This window comes from Zootoca vivipara, chromosome 8, assembly GCF_963506605.1.
Source record: "Zootoca vivipara chromosome 8, rZooViv1.1, whole genome shotgun sequence".
Lineage (NCBI taxonomy): Eukaryota > Metazoa > Chordata > Lepidosauria > Squamata > Lacertidae > Zootoca > Zootoca vivipara.
The window spans coordinates 13,407,045-13,434,096 of record NC_083283.1 but is presented as its reverse complement, the minus strand read 5'-3'; the positions used below and the strand labels follow the sequence as shown (position 1 = coordinate 13,434,096).

The 27,052-nt window shown below is 46.1% G+C and overlaps 1 protein-coding gene across 1 annotated transcript in view; it reads right to left on the bottom strand.

Moving 5' to 3' along the window:
* FBXO32 (F-box protein 32) overlaps nt 1–23,625 on the bottom strand; it is a 35,153-nt gene extending 11,528 nt beyond the window's left edge. Inside the window, exons 1-5 of the mRNA XM_060277646.1 lie at nt 23,270–23,625; nt 10,969–11,081; nt 9,297–9,346; nt 8,111–8,203; nt 156–249 (exon numbers count right to left, since the gene is read on the bottom strand). Of these exons, the coding sequence (XP_060133629.1) occupies nt 156–249; nt 8,111–8,203; nt 9,297–9,346; nt 10,969–11,081; nt 23,270–23,394 (475 nt within the window). The 5' untranslated portion in view covers nt 23,395–23,625. The remainder of the gene's footprint in view (nt 1–155; nt 250–8,110; nt 8,204–9,296; nt 9,347–10,968; nt 11,082–23,269) is intronic.
* Nucleotides 23,626–27,052: the final 3,427 nt, after the last annotated feature.

The following is a 27,052-nucleotide window of genomic DNA, read 5'->3' as shown; positions in this document are numbered from 1 at the left end:
TAGCATGAACAAACCAGGACGAATGTTCATCATTGAAGGACCTCTATTTGAACCAATCAAATGTTCAACAGCCAGCTCATCTGGAGGAACCCACAGCCTATTGCTTGTGAAGTTGGTAACCTTAGTTTTTGCACCTCGCCGCTTGTTGCCTTTACCTTTCTGCACTACTTTTTCCAAGATGTTCATAAAGTTTTTCTGGGCAATTCCGCTCAGTGATGTTAGCTGAGACTTTGCTATCAGCTCCAACAGCTGTGGATAAAAATAAAGACATTCAGCCTTAAAGAGCACAAAGGCACTTTTCTAATCTTAGCTTCCTGGTCATGTGATGCACAGTAAAACAGTTCAGATGCTTGTTTGTTGCTTGACACACTCTCTCTCTCTCTCTCTCTCTCTCTTGGAGGAGGGAATGGATAGACAAGAGCGCCAGAAAGGAAAGACAGATGCAGGAGCTTAAGCGATAGCAATCTTTCTGCCTCTTCTCGTTGGCTTAATTACTAAGCTAAGTCATTAAAACTGACAGCAGGGGAGAAAAATAGATTGTGGTCATCTAAGCTGCTTTGCTGAACATGGAAGCATCTTAACCACAAAGAGTGATGTGGGCAATTGAGTGATTTTGCTACAGCAAGCAACTATATTTTGAGGTTCAGCTGCAGCCTCCAAAGGCAGCTACATTAAAAAAAAAACTTGGGGGACACACTCGTTTCCGAAACATCCTTTGATATTTGCTATAGCACTAAACATAACTTCATGCACACCAGGGTCCCTGCCCCCTGGGAGCTTGCAATCTGAATTTCACAGTAGGAAATGCAACAGGATGGGGAGGGAGTGACAAGTGTAGCAATGGATTGTTGTGGCCAAATGCAGTGACAGAATATGCAAACTCAGTTGGAGGACTAAGGGGGTAGTCAGATATTCCAAGGCAATGGAAGATACTGGTCCTGATTCAGCAGGGCATGCACACATTGCCAGCATGGATCAGATGCTGGTGACTGCCATCCCTATTCATAGGTCCTCTCATTTGTCTTGTGACACAGGGAATGTGCAATAATGTGTGTATTGGCCCAAACTGCATTAAAAAGTGTGCCCATTGGGAGAAATCCACATCGTTAACAACGACATTTATACACCACCTCTTAATAAAATATCTCAGGGTAGTGTACAACATTAAAAACATGTTTTATGGAACATACAGTCAAACCTCGGCTTACGCCTACCTCGGCGAGCGACCGCTTCGGCGAGCGACTGCCGCAGACCCAGAAGTGTTTACATCCGGGTTCCACGGCGTCGGATGCGCAGACGCGATCTGTGCAGCTTGCGCATGTGCAGAAGTGATCTGTGCAGCGCGCACGTGCGCAGAAGCGCTCTATCGGCACTTCGTGCACGCGCAGAAGCATGCCTTTGGCGAGCGACTGCCTCCGCAGAACGGATTGCGGTCGCAAACCAAGGTACCGTTGTAATAACAAAGACATAAAACAAAGCATAGTACTGTAATGGACAGCAATATGATAAAATAATCAAAATAACAGCCCCTCCCAACACCTTTAACAGGCATAGATTATTCAATGGCTAAAGGCCTAGGTAGAGAAAAATGTTTTTGCCTGGCACCTAAATACATGTAATGATGGCACCAGGCGAGCCTCTCTGGGGAGAGCATTCCACTGATGGGGAGCCACCGCAAAAAAGGCCCATTCTCATGTTGCCACCCTCTGAGCCCCTCGGGGAGGGGCCTCGGATGAGAACAGCAGGATCTGGGTCAGTTTTTATAGAGGGAGGCAGTCCTTAAGGTATTGAGACCCTGAGCCGTGTAAGGCACTAAAAATGCTGGTGAATTTCCACAAGGACCTTTTAAAGGAAAAAACTCGCAAACTGATTTGGAAGTGTGGAGATAATGAAGCTACGATTAGAAAAACAAGAAAATGTACTTGACCGATTCACTTATCCCTAGTGAGAAGGGATTTCCCCTCTCTTTTAACCCTCCAGAGATGCTATTGCAGCCACAGATAGTTGCAGTGGAAAACAGGGAACAGGATTTGAGCCAGTGTCAAAAAGGCAAGATCTCTGCTACAAGAGCTAAAAGGAACCTGCATGTACAGATGCAGTATACCTTCATGTCCCCCCCCCAAACTCCATGTCCTGTTCCTGAATTGGCACTTTGCTGCCTGTTGTTGGAACAACAACAACAACGGCAGGCAGTTTGGACTTGCGATGAACCCGGCAAGGAAATTCCGACCATGTTAAAATGATAAAACACATCAAGTCATGGGTTGAAAAGTGCTTTGCCCAGTGGGAAGAATGATAAGAATTTGTTTGCACTTATCAACGCCTTTCTATAAAGTCAGAACACATGGGACAAGGAGGAAAGGGGGGGGCACGCACGGAGGGGAAGAACAGGAGAAAGAGATCGCTTCAGCTGCTCTCTCCTCTTACACAGCGCTGTCACCACCGTGTGACTGTCAGCTCAAGGCAGAGAAGTGGCCGAGAGTGACTGATCCACTCTTCTGTTTATCTCCCCGGCCAACTTTGAACGTCAACAGATGGCTCTCCTACGTGAGCATCCTATTAATACCTTGTGCGGCCACATGACTGGTAGAAAAACCAAGGGAGACGGGGGGAAAGGAGCCCTGGCTAATTTGCTAAGCCGTCTAACCCCGGCTAATCGGCTTCATTTCTATGACTCACCATTTCAGGGAAGTTAAAAATAAAAAAACACATGAATACGCACACAGGTGTGCATTTTTCAAATAGCTCCGGATGGGCTAGCTAATCGCACACAGAGAGACACGACAAGCGGAGTGATACACAGGCGCATGACATCGAGATGCTTTCAAACACGAAATCACACACTCGTACGTATCCAAAGCGGTACAGCCCTTCACAACTTGGGGTCCGTTTACCTGAGAGACTGCCTTACCCCATGCGTGCCCAATCAACTTCTTTGATAAGGGGAATCAGCACTATTACAGGTGCCACGTAACACCTGTCCTGCCTCTGTTGCGGCAGCTACACTTTGGAACTCCCTGCCTATTGATATCAGTGCCCACTCTCTTTTTTTTGCTCCAGAGCTTTCCCTGTGAAAATCCCCTCTTTACAGCTGAATCAGGGGAAACAGCAAGTCGTGGAAAAACCAAATTGCTGTTTGCTCCAATTCAGCTTTAAAGAGCAGGTTTTTGTGGGGAAAGCTCCGGAGCAAAAAAAAGGGGGGGAAGGGGTGCTCATACAAGGGGATTTAAAGCACAGACCTCTGCCTAGAAAGATTAGTGCAAAAGGTAGGTGTAGATAAGCCCCAAGATCATCACCTGAGGTCCTTCTCCAGGTACACAGCTATCAGAAGTTAGATGAGCAGAGAGCCTTTTTAGCCATGACAGCCTGCCTTTGAAGGGGAGCCTCCCCGATTAATTTTGCATATCACACAAAGATCTCTAAATTTGCTCAGACCTTTTAATGTTCTTTCTGCTGCTACTCGCTGATATTTTGTTAGTAAATTTTATAGGTTTGTTATTTTTTTTTATTAAAAATGTTTACTTTCTTAAGGCAGTAAGACTTCCAAGTTCACCAAATCCGAAGAGAGGATAAAGGGATATCTTATATTTGAAAGTTGTTATAGGCTATAGGTGTAGAAGTAGTGGTTAGTAATTAAGAAAATTTATGGAAATGAATTAAATAGATAATGAAAGAAACAATGAAAGGATAAGATATAGAATGTGGTAAAAATTATGATTTAGAAATTGCTAAAGATGAGATACAATGAAGCTCAGAAAGGGGGGATCTGAGGAAGTCACCCTAAAATGTTAAGAGATTTGAAATGAAGAAAATTTTGTATTGTTTTTGTTGTATTGTTCATTTGTTAGTGTTTATTGTGTTGTGTTATGTTTTTATTGGATTATGTTGTGTTATTATAAAATTAATAATTTTTTTAAAAGGGAAACCTTAAACAAGAGTCAGTAGAGCATGAGTCTCTTAATCACAGGGTCATGGGTTCGAGGTCCACACTGGGCAAATGATTCCTGCATTGCAGGGGGGTTGTACTAGATCACCCTCGTGGTCCCTTCCAACTCTAATTCTTTGATTCTATGAAAACAAGATTTTTATTCTCTCTTATACCCTGTATGATCATTGCAGCAAATATTGTGTTCTGCTAGATAAAGACCCCATCCATTGTCTTCTTTTGCCTCTGGCCCCGCCCATCACAGGTACAGGGGTACCCAGAAAGTTGTCCAAATGGGAATGTGATCCTTGTTATGGAAAAGGCTCTTCGCCTCTGTTGTCCTACCGTAAAACTTTAAAAGCCAATTTGGCCCACAGGATCCCGGGGTATGTGGCTGACACCTCCAAGCGAATGGTGTTAGCCTACGTGTAAACAAAAAGTGAGCCAGGACCTTCTCCCCGTAACACAACACCTCTGGAATAAGTTCCTTTGGATTTCCCCTTGTAAATTAATACACACATTCTTTCTCCTGCTTTTGCAGTGCGGGCGAGTGAGCACTTGCAGAACATTGCTTAAGAGCACATCACACGGCAAATTCTTCTGGAGTAAGGAATCTGTCACTGTCATCTGCCTATACATAATGCCCCAGACAGCCAAAGCTGTCTGAAATGGGACAGTTTTGCAGGGCAGGAGGAAGAAGGAAATAAAAGGATACACTTGGGCTCCGGTTCAAATAAAGTGGCCTCCATTCTAACTAACTGGCTTTATTTCTAGGACTCAAAACAGGAGAGGCACATATGTGTGCATATGCATGGAGTGTGATTACCTTGCCAAACAGGCTTTCATCTTTTAGTCCGGGCCTGTTAAGTATAATTGTTCAATTCACACTGAAATGGGGCATGCCTGTGTGTATTACTGAAGGGTTCAACATGGGGATTTTCAATTAAGTTCTCTGGGCTCCTAGATGGTTTGATAATTGACTACTGTTGTTCTCTGCTAACTAACACGTGAGTGTTTAACCTTAAATCACATGAGAGGTATTGAATTGCAAATCACCATCTTGGGGAGTTGGTCTTTGTCTTTTGTTCCTGGGCTCCGTGGGAGAAGGATGTGCAAATGAATCACTCCAGGAGCTCCACAGCCTTGGGGCTGGAATGCAGGCTAATGGCACCTGTGTGAAAGAGAGCTATGTTTCTCAGCTCTGATTATATGTAATTTTATTCCTAGGAAGATGCTGAACCTATGCCTTGGAAGGCATGTGTCTGATGGAATTATTTGGAAACATCTTTGATCACTTTTGTTCTCTTTTGAAGAAAGTTCTGCAAGTAAACCTTTGAATAATATCTAGTGGGTTTTGGACAAAGTTTTATTCCAAAAGGAGTCAGTTTTCATGCATCCAACTGCTTCAAGCTGCACAATATTAACACCTGCAGTATGGCCTTTAAAGATATATGTTTGCTATTAATGAGTGCACAGGGAAATTGTGTAAGAATGCTTTTAAGCATGCAACTTGACAGGCACATGTTTGAAGTGGTAAAATCTTGCATGGACTGTTCCCTATTGCCCTGCTCAACATACAAATGAATTATAAGTATGATCTATCTATCTATCTTTATATATAGAAGCAGCTTCTAGTTGTGGGGTGGGTGGGGAATGTATTTATTTATTTCATAAAATTTATACATTACTTGATTGTAAAAAAAGAAAGAGAGAAACTTCAAACTGGTTTGCATAGAGATAAAACCATCAAACATTTGCAAACATTTGCATTCCTCCAAATCACACTCCTCATCCTAATTGCACCAGAAGCACTAAAAAAGTGCCAGAACTTTGCTCTTTTTAAAACTCTGCCCCCCCCCATAAAAAACCCTTCTGGCCCAACAGCTAAAAGAAGAGGAGGAGGAGTTTGGACTTGATATCCCGCCTTTCACTCCCTTTAAGGAGTCTCAAAGCGGCTAACAATCTCCTTTCCCTTCCTCCCCCACAACAAACACTCTGTGAGGTGAGTGAGGCTGAGAGACTTCAGGGAAGTGTGACTAGCCCAAGGTCACCCAGCAGCTGCATGTGGAGGAGCGGGGATGCGAACCCGGTTCACCAGATTACGAGTCCACCGTTCCTAACCACTACACCATGCTGGCTCCCTAAAGCCAGCCCAATAGTCCCATAGACATGGCTTGAGCCAAAGGAGGGTTACTAGTCACAAAATAGCACTCATTTGCTGCTGCTTCTGTCTTGCAAGTGAATGACTCCAGGCACAGCAGAGGTTTTCCAGGCACAGGCACACAGGCACCCACACCCCCTGCTCAGCCATTTATGTGGAATCTATGATGTGAGCTATTATTCACCAGGGACTTGGCTGATAGGATCAATTCATTTTTAACACAGTGTTCTTGTTTGAGTTGCGGTGCTTGGGTGGAAGGTTTCGTTTTCTCTCTGCCAAACCAACAGCCAGTTTGAATTAGAGTTTTTAACTTCTAGGTACCACTCAGGAAGTTAGAGGATTGGGTGGAGAAACACAAACTTTTATGAGTTCTTAAATGCTGCAATTTCTAGATGTAAAGGACTTTGGAAATGCCCTAAACCAAGATCCATTCCGCACATTACATGCTGCTAATATTGTCCTCAGTTTTGTTTTTTAATCTTGTCTGAACGTTTTCCTGCAGCTTAATTTTTCTCTATTGCTATACTATTCTGTTTCTTATGACTGCTGCTGATTTAATATTTTTTAAAATGGTTTTCTAAGCCATTTTGAGGGCTCTTTGGGGCAGCCTATACATTTGAATACAGTGGTACCTTGGTACTCGAACGGCTTGGCTCCTGAACAAATCAGCTCCTGAACACCGCAAACACGGAAGCAAGTGTTCTGGTTTGCAAATGTTTTTCGGAAGCCGAGCTTCTGATGTGACTTCCGCTTGTGTGCAGGAAGCTCCTGCAGCCAATCGGAAGCCACACCTTGATTTTCGAACGGTTCCGGGAGTCGAATGGACTCCCGGAACAGATTAAGTTCAAGAACCAAGGTCCCACTGCACAGAGAAATTCATATTCTGGAGAATTAAGAAACTGGACAGACAGACATGTAAGGCAGGATTATTGCTGTGAGGGCTGATGGGAGTTGCCGTCCAACACATTCAGCGGGCACCAGGTTGGGAAAGGCTGGCGTGTTCCCTTATTACACCAAACCCAATCTTCTCTGCTCAATTCTGATCTGAAAAGCAGGTGGCGGGTAAGCCATTTCCTAAAATGCCATGCCCTTCCTGTTGTTCTGCCAACTCAATTTTTAAAAAAGATCACATGCCAGTAAAAAAAGGGCAGTAGTTGAACTGAAGAGTTAAGAGTCAGAGGGACATCCCAAGATTTATCACGGCAAGTTTCCAGGTGGTGAGTCAGACAAGGGGAGAGAGCAAATTTCCTGCTTGGTATATATTGTGCAGTTCTCCACTGTAAGCAACTTCGTTGTGTTCACATAACACACAAAAAGAAATGAATATTTTTAAAAAATCCAGGAGGTAGCCATGTTAAGTTGGTTGCAGCAAAAGGCAAGAGGGAGTCTTGTGGACCTTAAGGACTAACACAGTTTATTATGGGCAAAAGCTTTTTGTTAACTAGAACCCACTTCATGAGATGCATGGAGTTTGACCCTCAGCTACTAGGTACTGGAAAAGACCCTGATGTTGGAAAAGACTGAGGGCACAAGGAGAAGGGGATGACAGAGGACGAGATGGTTGGACAGTGTTCTCGAAGCTCCGAACATGAGTTTGACCAAACTGCGGGAGGCAGTGGAAGACAGGAGTGCCTGGCTTGCTCTGGTCCATGGGGTCACAAAGAGTCGGACACGACTAAACGACAACACTAGGTACATACTACAAATGGGTAAAATGGAAGTGGAAGGGTTATAAAGGATGGAATTAAGTGGCAATGGAAACATTTTTTAAATTGTAGCCTGTGGCAATTCAGTTAAGACTCAACACATGGGAAGTCTGTCTGAAACGCACACTGGTGATCTTAAATCAAGGATGGCGTCCACAAAAATCAACGAGACTACTCTTAAAAGGAAAAAAAAAACACCCACAATTTAAAAGGCTATGATTTGCAGACACAGGTTGTTTTCTGTCTCGCTCCTGGATTACCTGAAAGCTGTGGCGAGATTTAATAATTCAGCAGTCCAAGCCGTTCACCAACACTCACCCGTACAACATAGTTGAATCTCCTTGAGTCCAAGATGGCATTTGAAAAATCCAGCCGATTGAATGCTTCTCCAAGAGTGCAATAGCCATGTCGCTGAGAGGAGGGTGGGTGGGAGAGAGAGCAATACCACAAGTGATTTATTTTTACTCAGAATCTGGAACAGAGGCAGTAACAGCATGCTCTTAAAACTAACACTACAGGCTGAGTTTAGATTCCAAAGGAATAGGATTCCTTGCTTGGCCTCACCAGAGATTGACCAAGCACCTGTGTTTCCCTTTCCCACCTCTCAACACCTTAATATGGTCCAAGAATTCCCAGGGCAGAGATATTCTTTCAAGCTCCACATCTGGAGCAATCGGATATAAACCAGGAGGCTTATCTTCTCTGAGTCAAACCAGAAATAGAAGCTACCTTATAATGGGTGACATTATTTGTCCTCTTAGCCCAGTATCTTTCATTCTGACTGGAAATGGCCCTCCAGGATCTCAGATACTGAATGAACTTTTGCATAACACATTCATTTAATTGGAGACTTCAGGATTTGAACCCATGGCTTTCTGCAAGCAGATCATGTGGCACCTGAGCTATGGTGCCATCACATCAGCCTCTAGTGTCCATGAACTTAAGGCATAGCCACACTTCCTCTTGTTCCTCTGCTCCCTTCCTGGGGAAAGCCACTCTTTAGTGCTCAATTGGAGCAAACAGCAATTTGGGATCTCTCTGGGTTGACGTTTGCTCCGATATAGAGCTCAAGAGCGGGTTTTCACTGGGAAAGGAGCAGGACAAGGAGGAAACCGCTTGCACGGGTCAAGCAGGACTGCAGATGAACCCTTAAACAGATGTTCTATAATTTTAGCAAATAGGATAAAAAGGCAATTCAGAGGCACCAAGAGAATAATGTGTTTCTGGACTGAACTGGTAAAGTTGCAATCTCATTGCACTGGGCAGTTCTCTAAGATTTGCCAAGTCAAAATTCGAAATACAATGCAACAGGCCACATTCGCATCTACCTTTACTCATACTTAGGTTTGTTGAGAAATGACCCAGAACATGCCAAGAATGATTGTTGACTCAGCCCTAAGCCATTTTGCTTATTGTAAATGGAAGCAAAGTGGGCTATTTTAGGCAGTTTTAAATAATAATTTTGAGCAAAGCTACGACGTTTCAAGTAATAAGGGATACTCACTTCTTTCGTGCTTCCTTTGTGCACGTAAATCCACTTTTCTTGGTGAAAATCTGTTGAAATGAAACCACATTTTCTTGATTTAATGCCATGCAAATGATGACCCTCACCCCAATTTGCTTCAGTCTGTCACTGGTTGCCAATGATCACCACCACCCTGGGTTACATCAGGTCTCATGGACGAATGAGTTTAATAAATGGATCAAATCGGAAGCTTATCTGAAAGACCACTACATCCTCCCACATAGACCCTCTCAGGTGTTTAGATTGCCAGAGAGGGCCTTCTTGATAGTTCCCTTGCCCTCAAAATTTGGAGAGGAGTAGTGGCCTAGAAGAGGGCATTCCTTGTGGCAACACCTTAGCTGCAGAATTCCCATTGGTACCGGTACTTACATTTTAACAAGAACAAAATAATAATAATAATAATAATAATAATAATAATAATAATAATGATGAACAGGAGAGGTGGCAGGGCTTTGGGATTCCTCAAAGACAGACCATGGGTCTTTGAAAGCACTTTTTCTTTGGGCATGGTGTGTTGGGAACCCACTCTGGGTTGTAGGCGCAAAAGCTTTGACCTCTATGGTGAGTCAACCCTCCCTAAGCCAAGCTCAAAGCTGGAAGATATTTAGCTCTCTCAGGAATTGCAGACACATACTGGCGCATATCCAACACAGCACTAAATAATCATACCGCCAGCACAAGGATTCCCGCTTCCACAAGGGGCCATCTCCTCTCTTCTCCTCAAATACATCCCCATCATATTTTCTGGAATTCCCCCAACCCCTGGGAGAAGATTTGGGGAGGCAAGGAGGGTTGGGGGCGGGGAAGTCCCATTGCGCAAGTGGGGATCCTTGCACAGCACTGCAACTGGATACGAGCCATTAAATAAGACTCTAGGCCAGGCATCCCTAGGCCACGCAAAACTGCGGCCCTCCAGATGTTTTGGCCTACAACTCCCATGATTCCTAGCTAACGGGACCAATGGTCAGGGGGAGATGGGAATTGTAGTCCAAAACATCTGGAGGGCCGAAGTTTGGGGATGCCTGCTCTAGGCAGTCTGATTAGAAAGGGAGTCTCCCCACTCCGAAAGGGTTCAAGTGAATGGTTTTATTCCCTCTCCCCCATGTGTTTTTAGACACCATCTTGTGGTTTGGGGGTGCATGTTAAAGAACATTGGGGAAGGGGACCGGTTCAAGCTGTGGGGTTATGAATGTGCCAAGTGGGCTGGGGGGGGGGAGAAGAAGCTGGAAACAGATCGCTTCCCCCTTTGCAAAATACAGTGGTACCTCGGGTTAAGAACTTAATTCGTTCTGGAGGTCCGTTCTTAACCTGAGGTACCACTTTAGCTAATGGGGCCTCCCGCTGCCACCGCCACGAGATTTCTGTTCTTAACCCCAGGTACTATTTCTGGGTTAGCGGAGTCTGTAACCTGAAGCATCTGTAACCTGAGGTACCACTGTACAAGTGACAAACACAGAGCAAAGATCCCAGGCATAAGATTCAACATTGCAATGGATGCAAGTTCTCTGGCTAAGGGTCAAAGCAGAAGTGCAAAGCTTCTCCAGGGTCAGAGGTCAATTCACTGAGTGAGAAGTTTGGGTTTTCTCCCGCCCCCTCTCTAAACACAGCTGTTTATTGTTATTAAAATAAAAAAATATCTCCCCAGCCTTACACTGAATCTTTGTCTTGTTGTTCAGCTGGTCCTTCTTTCTCTTCTTCGCAGCAACATCATAGTTCATGCTATTCAAAATATTCTCTTTATTGTAGTCCTCTTTTCTGCAGTAACTGGGGATGACACCAGAAAATGAAGGAGAAAGGTTTAATCTCTTCTGCAATCTGACTAATCTCTTCCCCAGCTCCATTAAAAGGAGCCTGGAATACAAACATCAGCTAAGTCAATATATGATACAAGATTGCCTCAGCAGCCTATTAACTTTTGGGTCTGTTTCAAAGAGATCGAGCTTCTAAAAGCTAGGGATGGAGGAGAAACTGGATCCAGTTCACATTGAAAGCCGGCTCTACCTAATTCACATTTTCTGAAACAATACGAGAAGCACTACAGAATCAGCTTTCAAAATTCACAGTTCTCATGGTTTTCCAGCCAAGTAATGTGTGCAAAAATGCATATGCTGGGGGGAAAGCGTGCATCAAAATGCACACATAAGTGAAATTTAACATACAAAAATGTATTACGTTCGGGGAAATGGCTTTTGCCAAAATGTGTCTAGTAGGCAAAATTGCACACAAACCTGCCTATATGAAGGAGAGAGTCACTCTAAAATGCTGGTGAATTTTCAAACAGGTTTCTTTAAAAAATAATAATAATTGCAAACTGATGCAGAAATGTGAAGAACCGAATTTAAGACTGGGAAAAATGAGAAAACCCAGAGAAACCAAAATGGACAAATTCTACCATCTCTCTAGGCAGCCGTCCAGAAATTTCTGGACCCCTGCTCCTATATTGCTGGTGGGAGTTGCAGTCCGGCAACCCCAGGAAGAACAGATCCCTTCCCTAAATCTTGGGTTTTAAATACTCGAGGAAACATGTCCTCCTTCATGAACACTCCCACACCTTAAGAATTTCATGTGAGGCTCTGTGTTCCAGTCACTTTTGTGGGTGAGATCATTAAAGGATCATCAAAGCAGCAGCAGCCTTTTAATGATCAACATCAACTGCTCTCTGAGAATTCCCCACCTAGAGCACCCAGGGAGGCTACCTCCCCCTATGCTTCCCTCTGCCAGTTTGATATTAATAAATAATAATAATTCACAGAAAAGATCACAACATATATGATCAGAATAACAACAACAACCCAATAACCCCCCCCCAAGAAAAGAGCCACATTTTAGTCTGCCCCGTCCAGCGTCCATTTCAGCGGACGTCCGCAGCAAACCCGGAAGTACTGGAATGGGTTACTTCTAGGTTTGCCAATTGCGCTTCACGCATGCGCGGAATCACAAACTGCTCTGCGTGCGTGTGCAGAGTGGTGCTTCGTTGAGCGTCCTTTTCAGCAAGCATCCAGGGCTCTGGAACAGATTCCAGACTCAAAACATGGTACCACTGTATAGGATGCCAAACAGATCAACCAAAGGCCTGGTTAAAAAGGAATGTTTTTGCCTGGCACCTAAAAGGTGTGTGATGAAGGTGCCTGGCGAACTTCCCCAGGGAGAGCATTCCACAGACGGGGAGCCACTACAGAGAAGCCCCGTTCTCATGTTGCCACCCTCTGGACCTCTTGAGGAGGTGGCAGTACACGAAGGAGGGCCTCAGAAGATGATCTCAGGGTCTGGGTAGGTTCATGTGGAAAGAGGCGGTCCTTAAGTTCTACTCCTGTGTAAAAGCAACATGCAAATAGGGAGAAGGGCAAGGAGGACACTCTGCGCTGCTCTCCACTCCCCCCCCCCCAAGGTTCAGTCTCTCTGTGTGATTTTGGACTAGTTCCTTCCAGGGTTTACACCAATGTGCCTCCATTGAGTGAAAGAGGCTCCCAAATTCAGAAGATCACCCTCCAACTCAAGGAAGCTTCCCATCAAATGTTTAGAAGTTGTTGTTGTTGTTGCTGCTGCTGTTCTTGATATTTATCCATCCCTCACCCTACGCTCACAGCATTAAAATGCAGTACTAACAGCAGTTTAAAACAACTTACAATCATAGAAATAAGGCGGGTCCTAATATAAACACATTGAGAGTAAAAAAAGAGAAGAGGGTCTGGGTAAATTACTGGGTAAAGTACTGAAGATACTGGTTGAATCTGTTGGAAGAGCGCTTTCCACAAGACTGGGCCACAAAGCAGAAGGCTCAATTTTGTATTGTCATTAGGCAAGTCTCGCCAATCCAGAAGGACACCCAAAGATGCTCCTATAGATTATCTCAGAAACTTAGTTGGTAAATAAATGTTTTTGGGGTAGAATGGGAAGAGGAGAAGTGGCTTCTGGGCAGCTACTGCAATATACACCGTTTTTAAGTTGGTACATTAGACCCCAAGGGACCAAATAGATTTCTATAGGAAATTAAGTCTGCTCCAAATCTGTTTCAGTCTGCTATGTGTGGGCACCAACCTTGTCCTACACATCTGGAAGAATTGTATTTAAATGCTATTTTTTATAAACAAGATGAACCGTAGAGCAAACTTCCTTGTACACACCTTGCACGTTCAGGAAATGTACCAGGACAAGTTCCAGTGACACTTTTATAGACTGTCCTGATGAAAAATGGAATGAGGAGGCAATTACACCCATAATTAAGTGGCAGTTGCATAATGAACCTCGTGACCTGGGTGCCCTTTCTTTCGCCTCCTCCTGGCTCACCTGATGTCATCGCTTCCTGCTTGTGTCATGAGATGTCCCGAGGCAGGGACAGGATGCAGCCACCTGTCTATTGTCAGACATATTTTGCAAGGCCTGCAAATAATACCGTGTTGGGAGAGAAGATTCAGCAGGTCAAGGATGGCTAAGGAGAGCAATGTGGGAATATGAAAAGTTCTATACACCTCTCTGAATCTGGCCTAGCATGGCTGTCTTAAACATCCTGCCAACCTGGAGTCGGGAACAAAAGCAAGGTTGTAGACAGGTGAGCCAAATGCAAAATGGAGGTTCACAGTACAAATCTACATCTGGGAGACTACAGAAAAGGATTTCCAGCGATTGTTTCCCAGAGGGTAGTGGGGCAGGAAGATTTTGTTTGTTGCTCCTAAATGTTGAACAATTGGAAGTCTGAAATCTTTCCCAATCTGTGGCTGATCATCTATCGGGGGTGTGTGTGTGGTGGAATTATCAATCAGTAGATCTCAATCTAATGTCCTTTTCTTAGACCACCCCAGCCTTCGGAGTCCCCGTACATCAGGGGTCCCCAAACTTACCCGGCTTCGGGCCGGTGCCCGCAGCGCTGATCATGTGGTGGGCCAGAGTGCGTGCCCATGCGCATGTGCACTTCCAGGTTGGAAAAGCGCCAAAAATAACTTGTGTGCATGCGCACGGGCCTCCTCCGACCCAGAAGTGCACCAGAAATGACTCTTGCACATGCACACAAGCTATTTCTGGCATTTTTCCAACCCAGAAGTGGGCAGCCGCGCCGCGGCGGTAAGAGCGGGTGGCAACAGCAGGTGGCGGGGTCGTCGCGGGCCACATAAATGAGCCTCGCGGGCCGCCCCCGGACCGTCATTCGGGGAACCCTGCCATAGATTAATGTTACAAGGGGGCAGAGAGTCACCCATAGTTTGCATCGCTTTTCCATTACACTTTATTACTTTATACTACAAAGCCAGTGAAGAATTGCTCTGCAATGGAAGCTAGGCTCAGCCGATAAAGTGACCGAACTGAAGGTTTCAACACAGCCTCGACTGCAGCATTGCTCCCAAGGATTTCAGCTGACCACCTGCAAAATGTGTGTCCGTGTATCTGTGTACACACACAGCACCCCCACAATGGCTTTTCTTTCCAACGGAGCGGAATAATTGCGTCAGGGTAACCACATTGCAGTTCTATCTACAATTTTACAGCTACATGCACAAGTTGTACTTATTTACACAGAGACCCGTTTCATTGCCCCATGCTTAATGCTTGGGTCGTAAACTATTCTAAAAAGTTGTCTAAACGGAGGAGAGGGGGACGGGCGGGAAGTACAACAAAATAATGCTCCGCTGCAGAAAGATATCACATTCCTTCTTGTATTTGTAACAAGATCCTGTTCAGAGTCATCTTTAGACAGCTGCCTCTATTGCAGAATCTCCTGGCCAGAGCTGGAGTTTTATATTAAATTTCATTCTTGACTGCCTCAAAGTAATACAAACAAATGCCCAAAGAAAACGACTTGCTCCTTTACTAATGTACAGCATAACAGAGATCAGTCACCTAATACTTAAGATCTTGCTTGTTTGTGCAACAACGGAATAATCTTAATTTCACATATGCGCTCACGGGGTCTGAAGTGTACAGCGACTGACCTGGAACAAGACCTCGGGGTCGTAGTAGTGAATCTATTGACAGCTGTGGAAAAGGCGAATGCTCTGCTAGGGATCATTAGGAAGGGAACTGTAAATAAAGCTACCAATTTCATAATGCCGTTATACAAATCTGTGGAGCAACTAGATTTTCGGCCACGCTCTTTTAGGCTGTGGCTGTGCAGATTTTGTGGACTTCAACTCCCATCATCCCGGAGTACTGGCCATTCTGGCTGGGGCTTACCAGAGTTGGGGCCCAACAATATCGAGGCGGCCGCAGTGCAGAAGGCCACTTCTGCATTAAGCCCGTGAAGCTCGGAACTGCATGGGACAATGGTGGGAGGTACTGGCTCTTCTTTTGTTTAAAATAATTTTTATTCGAATTGTTTAAAAAGCACAGAAATTACACGACTTAATACATAACGAGAAAAGGAAAAACAGGAAAAGCCCAGTGCTTCTAGTCCTTAAGGCTGAAGAAGAAGAAGAAAAGGCATAAAATGTAAATCTCAGATGCCTGGTTGGAAAGGAGGGCTGGGCTAGATTTCTAGTGGTCAGGAAAAATAGAATCATAGAATCAAAAGGGACCCCAAGGGTCATCTAGTCCAACCCCCTGCAATGCAGGAATCTCAGCTAAAGCATCCATGACAAAAAGCCACCCAACCTTTGCTTAAATACCTCCAAGGAAGGAGAGTCCACAAGCTCCTGAGGAAGACCGTACCTTGTCTTGTCCTGTGGAAGCAGACTAAATTATGCAAATTTGGAAATTCCATGTGATTCTGATTATTTGCATAATTTATACAAGTTGCAGAATGTAGCTGTTCTTGTGAAATATATTCACAATACAGTTGTACCTTGGCTTTCGAACAGCTTGGTTCTCGAAAGTTTTGGCTCCCGAACGCCACAAACCCAGAAGTGACTATTCTGGTTTGCGAACGTTCTTTGGAACCTGGATGTCTGATGGGGCTTATGTGACTTCTGATTGGCTGTAGGAGCTTCCTGCAGCCGATCAGAAGCCGCACTTTGGTTTTTGGACATTTTGGAAGTTGAATGGAATTCCGGACTTTATATACCTTGGTTGTAGCTCAACTGTTCTGCTGGAAGGCAGAATCATGAATTTCATAGAATCATAGAGTTGGAAGAGACCACAAGGGCCATCCAGTCCAACCCCCTGCCAAGCAGGAAACACCACCAAAGGAGTCTTGACATATGCCTGTCAAGCCTCTGCTTAAAGACCTCAAAAGAAGGAGACTCCACCACACTCCTTGGCAGCAAATTCCACTGCCGAACAGCTCTTACTGTCAGGAAGTTCTTCCTAATGTTTAGGTGGAATCTTCTTTCTTGTAGTTTGAATCCATTGCTCCGTGTCCGCTTCTCTGGAGCAGCAGAAAACAACCTTTCTCCCTCCTCTATATAACATCCTTTTATATATTTGAACATGGCTATCATATCACCCCTTAACCTTCTCTTCTCCAGGCTAAACATACCCAGCTCCCTAAGCCATTCCTCATAAGGCATTGTTTCCAGGCCTTTGACCATTTTGGTTGCCCTCTTCTGGACACGTTCCAGCTTGTCAGTATCCTTCTTGAACTGTGGTGCCCAGAACTGGACACAGTATTCCAGGTGAGGTCTGACCAGAGCAGAACACAGTGGTACTATTACTTCCCTTGATCTAGATGCTATACTCCTATTGATGCAGCCCAGAATTGCATTGCATTTATAGCAGAGATTCCTGACCCTTGGACACAACTAGATATGCACCTCCGTTCTTAGGTGCCAGAGTCCAATATATTTTCATGGTCTCTAATTCCACAAAAGTTTATGTCACAATGAACCCATTGGTCTTTCAAATCAAGACCTCTGCCGTTCTTGTAGTAACAGACTTAAAACGGCCTCCTTACTGGAAAGATCCTGATATGCAGATCACAGTACAGTGGTACCTTGGTTTAAGAACAGCTTAGTTTATGAACAACTTGGATTAAGAACGCTGCAAACCCGGAAGCAGGTGTTTTGGTTTGTGAACTTTGCCTTGGAGGCAGAACATGTTTTGCTTCCTGTTGAGTGTGTTCCATTTGTAAATTGAGTCCCCCGCTGCTATGGGAAAGCACACCTTGATTTAAGAATGCTTTGGTTTAAGAACGGACATCTGGAATGGATTAAGTTCGCAAACCAAGATACCACTGCATAAAGTGTTTCGGGTTCAGGGGTTATTTCCAGCCCTTCGTTTAGGCAATTGCAGGAGGAGTCAAATCTGATCAAATACAGAACAGAAAATACCTAACGCCACAGGTGTGAGGAATGGATTCTGGCTAATCCAGAATGGCACTGTTTTCAGACAGCTCCTCAGCAAATGCCCAGAAAGCAGAGGTATTTTTGGAAGTGTCCAGTAATATACTGTTCGGCTTGGCTTAAAAACTGCATGCTCTTGATCGTGCAAGCAATAGAGAACAATTGAAGATAACAGGTGCTATTTGAAACCTAAAGGAGCTACCGTTCTGCCGAGTTGTCCAAGGAACCCACACCCTACCCCCCCATCCCTTCTCATCTCATTGGGTTTTCCCCAAAGCAAACATCACCCACTCCTTATCTTCAGTAGAAACTGTATCTCTGTTTACTGGGCTGCGTTACTAGGACATAGAAGTGTCACCGGATCAGATGATTCAACAGCGCTTTATTGCCCAACGTCATGTGATGTGACCTGGAACTTGTTAACAGTCCCAATCTTGAGATGCCAGGGGCAAATTTATGCTGCAGAGGTTACAGAGAAAGTTTCTACTGAGATTTCAATGCGCACGCAGGGAAGCAACGTGAATCACAGGAAGCAGACTGAGCAGCGTCTATCAATTACCCAGGATTGCTTACTTGGGGTTGTAGCAACTCTGGAGAGCCCTTTCCCAACAAATGTCACCCGATTCCCCGAGTTGGAGGTGCCAGGCATTGAAACTGTGGTTTTCTGCATGCAGTATGTGCTCTACTGACCCCGCAAGCTACAGTTCCTTTCCCTATATTTCCAAAGAGGCAATCCTGCCTCTCAGGGACGTAGCTAGGGGGTGGCGAGGAAGGCCCCCCCCCATAGGCGCGCAGGCAAGGGTGTGTGTGTGCAAAATCTGCTAAAAATATTTCCATAAATAAAAATATCAATTATTGCCTCCTAAGAAAAGGTTTTAAATAGAGGGTCTTTATATGATATGTGGAGGTCCTGTTTTCCCCAATTTTTTTCTGTGCCACATTCCATAGGGGGCGCAATCTTGACAGTTCTGCCAGGGGTCCAAGATCACCTAGCTGCCTGTTCCTACAGGAGGGTTAGAACCAGTGGCAACCTTCTGTCCTGCAGGCAGTGGTCTCTCCAAACAGCCAGCCATAATTCATCCCTCATCCCTAGCAATGTCCCCACAATGTACTCTTAACTTTGATATCAAGATTTAATACTCTGGCAGCTGCACACCTAACTTCTCTTGTGCAAGAGCCCGCATCTAGCCAGTTTTCTTTTTTTTAACTGTGAAAACGAGCACAGCCCCAAGGCAAGGCTTTTCCTTCCAGTCTATTTCATATGGATGAGCTACTGTTACACAGGGAGTCGGTGGAGCATCACACAAGGGCTCAAAGACTGGTGTGTCAAGGCACGCTTTGGCAGATGGCATATTTAAGCAGTGAGAGATGCCAAGCGAATGACAAAGAAATGATCAGGGCAGCGTTCCCATGTGCTATGTCATACTCTTGCCACTCACGTCTAATCCAAACGTGGTTGCATCCAGTTTTGCCACTGCAGTTTCAAAAGCCAGGAATTAAAAACAAAACACAACAACACCTGGGTTCAGTACTCAGCAGCAGTAGCGATATTTAGCAATGTGAACTTTTAGCAAAATGAGCAGCCTAGACAAAAAAAACTTGGGCTACAGCTTACTGACAGTGGAATTCTTAATTTGGTTGTGAAATCCTCTGCATGAAGCACAAGCAAATTGAAAGATGCTGAAACGAATAGTTGGTCCGACCAAATCTATCATGTAACTTGTTCACAGTTGCCACTAGTTTCGTGGGACAGACAGGAATGTAAACACCCTGCACTGTGACATTTCAGTATCAGTCCCTGCTGAAGACAGGATGCCGGAACTCGATGGCCCATTGCTTAACAATATTTCTTTTTCTTTTTTTCGTGCAGAAGCCTTTAACATGCAACGAATACAGGCCTCTGCTTAAGTGGCCAACATTCTGTTAGATGCCAAACAAAATAAACCAGAATGCCCTGCCATAGCCAAGGCTTTTGTTAACTAAACACAGTAAACCAAGAAAGCTCAGAGTTTAAAAATAGACTCAACCCATTTTGTTAAGTTCCACATCTCAACTACTGCATGCTCTGAAGCCACTTGAACTGTCAGTATTGATTTCTTGTAATTAAACAGACACCCGTCTGAGCAAAAGTTTTGAAGCACAACTCTGCTCATGGGGACGCCGTGTTCCCGTTGCCACAAATTTATGTTTCAACTAAAGAACCACCCACTGAGGATTTTTGCAAAACTAACCCATACATTACTCAAACTGATGTTTTCCTGGAAGGCATAAACAGAACTTACAGGAAACAAGCCTTCCAAAATTATCAGGCAGGGGTCTCAATCTATATTGCTTTGTTACATCTGACATACTTCCTTCCCAGATAACGTAATGCTAATTTAAAAGTCCCACTAAATTCAGTGCTCGCATCTAGTTTTGCAACTCGGTTTCCAAAAAGCAGGTATTCCAAAATAAATTCAGCAAGCCTAACTATGGCACCCAAGTGAGCAGCTTTGGCAGTGCAATTCTATACATTACTCAGAAGTAAACTCCACTGTGTTCAGTGGGATCTACAGGCAGGTTGGCCTGCAAAGGATTGCAGCCCCATTAAATGGAAGGGGATTTGTGTCAGTTTAAATCCAAACATTGTGGCCTAACTAGGCTGCAGACTGGGCTGTATCTGTTTTCTCTTCATTCTCTTGCTTGCTCAGCGAACCCATCCAAGAAGCTCCAAAACCCCAATAACAAAAAATCTGGCTCTCATACAGAAGCCATCCATCTAAAATCCTGGTTTGCTGCACATTTTAGGCAGACACGGGGGAAATATCTGTGCGCCAAGCAAAATTCTCACTGTGAATGTAACATGCACATGCTTCCACGTCAAAGGAATCCTCACTGATGGGCTATGGGGGCTGGTGGGTATTTTAATTCATGAATAAACTTCATACAAATCGTAGAATTGTAGAGTTGGAAGGGACTAAGAGGGTCATCTAGTCCAACCCCCTACATTGCAGGAATCTTCTGCCCAATGTGGGGCTCGAACCCAGGAACCCGAGGTTCCTGAGAGTCTAATGCTATACCAACTGAGCTATCCAGCATTCATGCTTAGCAGATAACCTGCTTCCTCAGTAACTGACATACTATCTGCTGCTGTTCCAACTCCTCTTTGGTGTGCCAATTTATTATTTAAGATTCTCATTAAGTTCTAGGAGGAGTTGGTTTTTGAGAAAAACAATTTGCAGGATTGTTCGCTTCCCTGAACCAAAGCAACAACATTTTGAGAATATTAGACTTTCGAGCACTTTTGCCCAGCTGTATGTTGTGACTGAGGGAACTTGGGTAGGGATGGAGGCAGAGCAACACAAACTGGGGCGGGGGGGGGGGTTGTTGCATCAGACCAAAGAGTCTCCAGGGACATGGAGAGACTTAGCAGCATCCTGGACAAAACCTGGGGCAGAAGACAAAGGTTGGATAGAGTATGAGAGGTGAGGAAATGGGTGGAGGTGGGACAGAACTGGTGCTTATTTTAAAAAGGTACTTTATGGCTGAGTGTCTCTGAACATGCACAGAATTATTTTCCCAAAGGGAATGCTTCCTTGCCTGTTCAAGAAACAGTCTTTGCTTCTGTGCTTTGGAATCTGGTGTCGCACCATCTGCTGGTAGTGTTCCCATGAGATCCCTGTTACAAAGCAGTCTGGAAACCTCCAGGTATTATTGGACACCAACTCCCATCAGCCCCAGCCAGCCTTGCCAATGGTCAGGCATGATGTGAGTTGTAGTCCCGCAACATCCAGAGACTAGCAGATTAGGGATGCCTGTTCTAGGTCATCTCAAACTTGGCCCCTCTAGGTGTTTTGGGATTACAACTCCCATCATCCCTAGCTAACAGGACCAGTGGTCAGGGATGATGGCAATTGTAGTCCCAAAACATCTGGAGGGCCGAATTTGGGGATGATGCATAAGGGCAAGCAGGTGGTGTCTGATGCCCACTGCGACTGATAAGAGTGGAGGGCAGGGAGACCAACATTAGGTGGCGCCAGAGCCAATGAGTGGCAGATGTAGTTCACTAGTTCTTCTGTCCCCATCCTGCTTCCTGCTGAGTTCTGCAAGGACAACCTGAGACTGAGGAGGAGGAAACTGACAGGCAGTAGAACCCCCTGGGCTGGGTGTTCATAAGAAGGCAGGTAGACGATGGCTGGCAGAAGGCCATGGGGGAGAGAGGCCCAGGTTCTGGGGTGGCTGGTGTGCCTGCACAGCAGCTAGGAGAAACACACACACACACCATGACAGAGCCACGGCATGCAAACCAACTGCAGACAACCACCTCCATCATTCTCTTATCAAGGGGCAGAGTTCGAAACAGCAACAGAGGTCATATGCATGCATTTATGTTCACAGCACACCTGCTTTGGAGGCCACAAAGGTTGCGACATGCTGCCAAAGACACGACCAGAACAGGGGACATCTAAGATGGCTAACAACAAGAACTGTCCGGCAAGGGCTTATTGTCCAGCTTTGAGTCTGACATTCCCAATGATTAAATTCAAACTGGCCAAATAAAAATTCTGGGTGGGTGGCAACCTCATGGAAAGAATGGGAGAAGATGAGAGAAGAGCACCCAAACAGAACTGATGAAGGTTTATGCCAAGATCCTGCTTTTTAAAGAGCCGCTGTTGCTTTTGCCAGAATATGCCTCTAGGACAGGCACCCCCAAACTTCGGGCCTCCAGATGTTTTGGACTACAATTCCCATCTTCCCCAACCACTGGTCCTGCTAGCTAGGGATCATGGGAGTTGTAGGCCAAAACATCTGGAGGGCCGCAGTTTGGGGATGCCTGCTCTAGGACAACTGAAGATTTATGGAGACTTTTTTTGGGGGGGCTCAGGATTTCTGGAAACATCTGGTCCTACTGCTGACCACTTAATGTCAACTTGTTCTTGGGGACATATATTATATGAACAACCCTTACACACAGTTCCATCCAACTATACTCAGAGAAGCCCAATGAAGTTAATGGACCCAAGGTAGTAATGCCCATTATTTTTAATAGGTCTGCTCCGAGTAAGACCAACCTTAAGATACAGCCCTCCACTCTCTCCATATCGCGATAATAAAATGGTGGTTCTCTGATCCACATTCCCACAGATTTGCTTCCACTCTCCAACCAACCCCAAATATAATAGACGGGTGCGCAAGAAGGTCATTTCGCTTTAAAAAAAAACTGGAGCAAATGCGCGAACGCATTTAACGGGCCGAGGATCACATCTGGAGAGCTGGAAGCGGCACGTTCCTGGTAGCGCCGCAGGAGGTGGGCGCTGCGCTGCGCTCTCGCTCCTGCCTCCGCCTCCGGGTTCCTGGAGAGGGTTTTTAGCTCGCCAGATGATCCTCCTTCCCGCAATGACGCCACAACCCCAAGAACAACATAAACCGAGGCGTTGCAGCCTCGCACGGGCAGAGATGCACTCGGGGAAACAACGGCCTCGTTAAGAAAACAACCGCCATGTCTGCGCGTTCTTTGCAAAAAGCGAGCCTTGCCATTTTTATTTTTATTTTGCAAAGATGCGAACCGGTGTGTGTGTGATCCGCCATGTATCTCTGTGCCTGCTACCACTTGGCAGCCCCAACAAAAACAACAACAACAGCGGCAGCATTTGCTAGCAACTATGTCCGGGGTTGGGGGGGACGACAGACCACCTGCAAGTGGGGCAAACCTCTCCAAAGGCACACACAGCGCGCAAGGCACCCGGGCTCTCTCCGCGCTGGTCTCACCTGTTCCGCTCGCTGGCGAAGCTGCCGCTGCTGTTCTCCCTCTCGGCCAGAAACCTCGTCCAACCATCCGCCGTCTTCACCCAGTTCTGCCCCGGGGAGCGCCAGTCCTGGCCCAGAAAAGGCATCCTCGCCAGCCAAAGAAATCCAGCAACCAAAGTTGTCCTTGCGCTCCCTTTCGCCTTCTTCTTCCAAGCGAAGATACCTAGGAAGGGAAATGTCCCTAGCCAAAGGGCTACACAGAAATTATCGCTATTATTCTTCGCTCTCCCCCTCCTCTACTATGATCTCCTTCGCCCTTGCTCCACCACTCCTATCCTTGTCTCTGCCCTCGCTCCGGCCGCCTCCGTATTTATCTGCGGGCAGCAGGGGCTCTTTGTTGCCGGAAGAGCGGCTGCAGCTCCGCCTCTCGCCCGGGGAGGGAGGAGAGACACGTGGCTTTGTTTATTGCTGCGCTCTTTCCTCGGGAGGAGCGGCGGTTGTTGCTCAGGCTGCTCCTTGACTGTTGCGCAATCCCTGGAAATGGAAACTTCTGCTCTGGCATCGGGGTCTCCTCTCTCAGCTGCCCGGCTTCGGTTTATTTATAGGGTCCCCAAGCCAAATTATATATAAAAAACACAAACCCACAGAACAACAGCAAAGACCCCCAGCAGAAGTAAAGAGCAGGAATATGCATTAATTGCGCTTGTTGTGTCCGACCTTTTACTTCCAAGGAGGGCAAGGCAGGGGCTCTGTCGCTGCTCGTTTCTGGTCCCCCACAACAACCCTGTGAGGTGAGGTAGGGTAGGCCAGAGGCAGTGGCTGTCCCAAGGTCACCCAGTGAGCTTCATGGCTCAGTGGGGATTTGAACCCAGGGCTACCAGGTATCCAGTATGACACTCCGGCACAGGCTGAGTTGTTGGGTGCAGCTGTTACTAAACTGTAACTAAGGGGTGGGTAACCTGAGGCCTGGGAGCCAAATGCGGCCCTCAAAGCCTTTCTGTCTGGCCCTTGTAAGTCTTCCCAGGCCACACCTGCTACTGACCTTGCTTTTCTCCCTCATGGTGTTTTTTGACTGTCTGGAGTGTGTCCTTCAAATCTGATAAATACCTCTTGCTTCTCTGGAAGGAGATTTGGGTGGGTGCATAGGAGGGAGAGCATGCAGAGCAGCAAATTTAAAATTTGCTTTTGTAGGATACAGTAATTTCTACATGTGCTCATAAACTCTTCTCTACCCTGCATTGTAGCAAGCAATAGCCAGGAACACACTCCAGGCAGGCAAAAGCCTGTTGTGGCTTCTGAGGCCACATTGAAAGACCCAGGGGGGCACCTTTTGCTCTCAATTTCCTGAGGTTCCCCATCCCTGGTGCTCCATGGAATTGTGGACTCCCTCCACCAACAGTAGCTTCCTGTACTCAAGAACAGTTGTGTACATAGAATCATAGAATTTGTAAGGGACCGTGAGGGCCATCTAGTCCAACCCCCTGCAATTCCGGAATCTTCTGCCCAATATGGGGCTCGAATCCATAGCCCTGAGATTAAGAGTCTCATGCTCTACCTACTGAGCTACCAGCAGCACATCTATGAAAGTAGCTGTTGAGATTTCCCTACAGTGCACACACATGGAGGGACCGGAAAACTACCCCTAAGCATACTAAGAGAAAACCCTGCCTAGGAAATACAGGTGTCCTAATCATAGACTTCTAGATTTGGGACCATGAGGATCATCTAGTCCAGGCGTCCTTTGCCCAACATGGGGCTCGAACCCACAACCCTGAGTTTCATGCTCTGAGCATGAATTTTGCACTTAAGCACCTGCACATTAGCCACGTAAACTAAAAGGGCACATTAGCCCCTGCTCCTTTAATTTGTTTTCCATTGATTATTTACCAAGGATGGTATGAAACTGTTATACTCAGAGTAGACCTACTGAGCCTAATTTAGTCACGTTCATTCATTTTCACTGGGCCTGCTCTGAGTAAAACTGAGTTGAATGCCACCCTCCCTATATATATATCCCATGTTTTTCTCTTCCACAAAGGGCTTGCTCAAAGCAACTTACAAATAAAAAGCAAACATAAAAACAGTTCTACACACAGGCCATGAGGTGTCTGCATGTCACATCAGGACACCCCCTCAACATGTGTGCGTGACATTGGCATGCCCTGGGTATTCCTCTGTTGCAGGGGCAAGGCAGCACTCCAGCACACAGTCGTTCTAGAGTCTAGAACATCCCCCAGGATCCCCTGCTACGCACAGGGAATATGCAGCAGACACTCAAATTCTTTGGCAGGCAACCAACGTGGAAAGAATTTCCTGAAGGTAAATAGTTTGTAAATCACTGCCTTAGGGCAAGTGATCGTGTAACAGCAGACCTCCTCCTCCTCCTCTCCCAACCCCCTTCACAGGGCTGCTGAGAAGGTTAGCTGAGGTAAGGTTAATCAGTCACATTGCACCCTGAAAAGCATTTAACAATAACACCACCATAACTTTTGAAATACCTAACAATGCAAGTGCTTCTCATGTTTATAATTTCCCTTTGTCCTTTCTGTTTCTTACGCTTTAGGTATGCAAGAAGGAACCCAGTCTGTATTTCTCAACACTTTCAAAGTTTTGGGTTCTCTCCCCAAGCAGCCACCAACCCAACCGCTTATATTTATTTCTGTCAATCAAGCGTCTTGCTTTTGTTTGAGCTAGCCGTCAAAATGAGAGCTTGGTCTTGTATGCGCTGTGCAGCAAAGCATAAATCAGCTACAATGTCCTCAAGTGCCTGCTCAGAGCATTCCTGGAACAAAGCTTTACTTGCCACAGAGTTGAACTATACGTTATAGGCATATGTGTGCAACAAAATCAAATCAGGCATTTGGAATCCCTTGGTGGAAAAGTGGCTGGACATAAGAACATAGGAAGAGGCCTGCTTAATCAGTTCAATGGTCCATCTAAGGCAGGCACCACCAAACTGCGGCCCTCCAGATGTTTTGGCCTACAACTCCCATGATCCCTAGCTAACAGGACCAGTAGTCAGGGATGATGGGAATTGTAGTCCAAAACATCTGGAGGGCCGAAGTTTGGGGATGCCTGATCTAAGATAATGGTGAAGAACCCCTGGACAATTAAGTCCAGTCAAAGGCAACTATGGGCAGTGGCGGAGCTTCATGCTCCAGCACCGGGGGCGGGGCTGGCGCCTGTTCTGGGGGCGGGGCGCACCTCCCGGAGGGGCGGGCCACACATTCCAGGGCAGTGGCGCACCTCCTGGGGGCATGGCGTGCCTCCCGGAGGCGCATGGCACATGTTCCGGGGGTGGGGCGCACCTCCCGGACGGCCTTGGCTCCCGGAGGGGCGTGACACACATTCCGGGGGCGGGGCGCGAGTTTTGGGGCGGGTGCCCGCGACGGCGCCCCTTGGAGCCCGCCGCTCGGGGCGGCCCGCCCCCACCGCCCCTATCTTCCTACGCCCCTGACTATGGGGTTGCGGCGCTCATCTCGCTTTCAGGCTGAGGGAGCCGGTGTTTGTCCACAGACAGCTTTCTGGGTCATGTGGACAGCACGACTAAACTGTGACGAATGCAAGAGTGCACGAAAACACCTTTTACCTTCCCGCTGCAGTGGCACCTATTTATCTACTTGCACTGGCATGCTTTCGAATTGCTACGGTAGGTTGGCAGAAGCTGGAACAGAGCAACGGGAGCTCACCCCGTCTCATGGATTCAAACCGCCGACCTTCCAATCAGCAAGCCCAAGAGGCTCAGTGGTTTAGACCACAGCGCCACCCACTCCTTTGAAAGGCATCTACTCTCTTGGTGGCCAA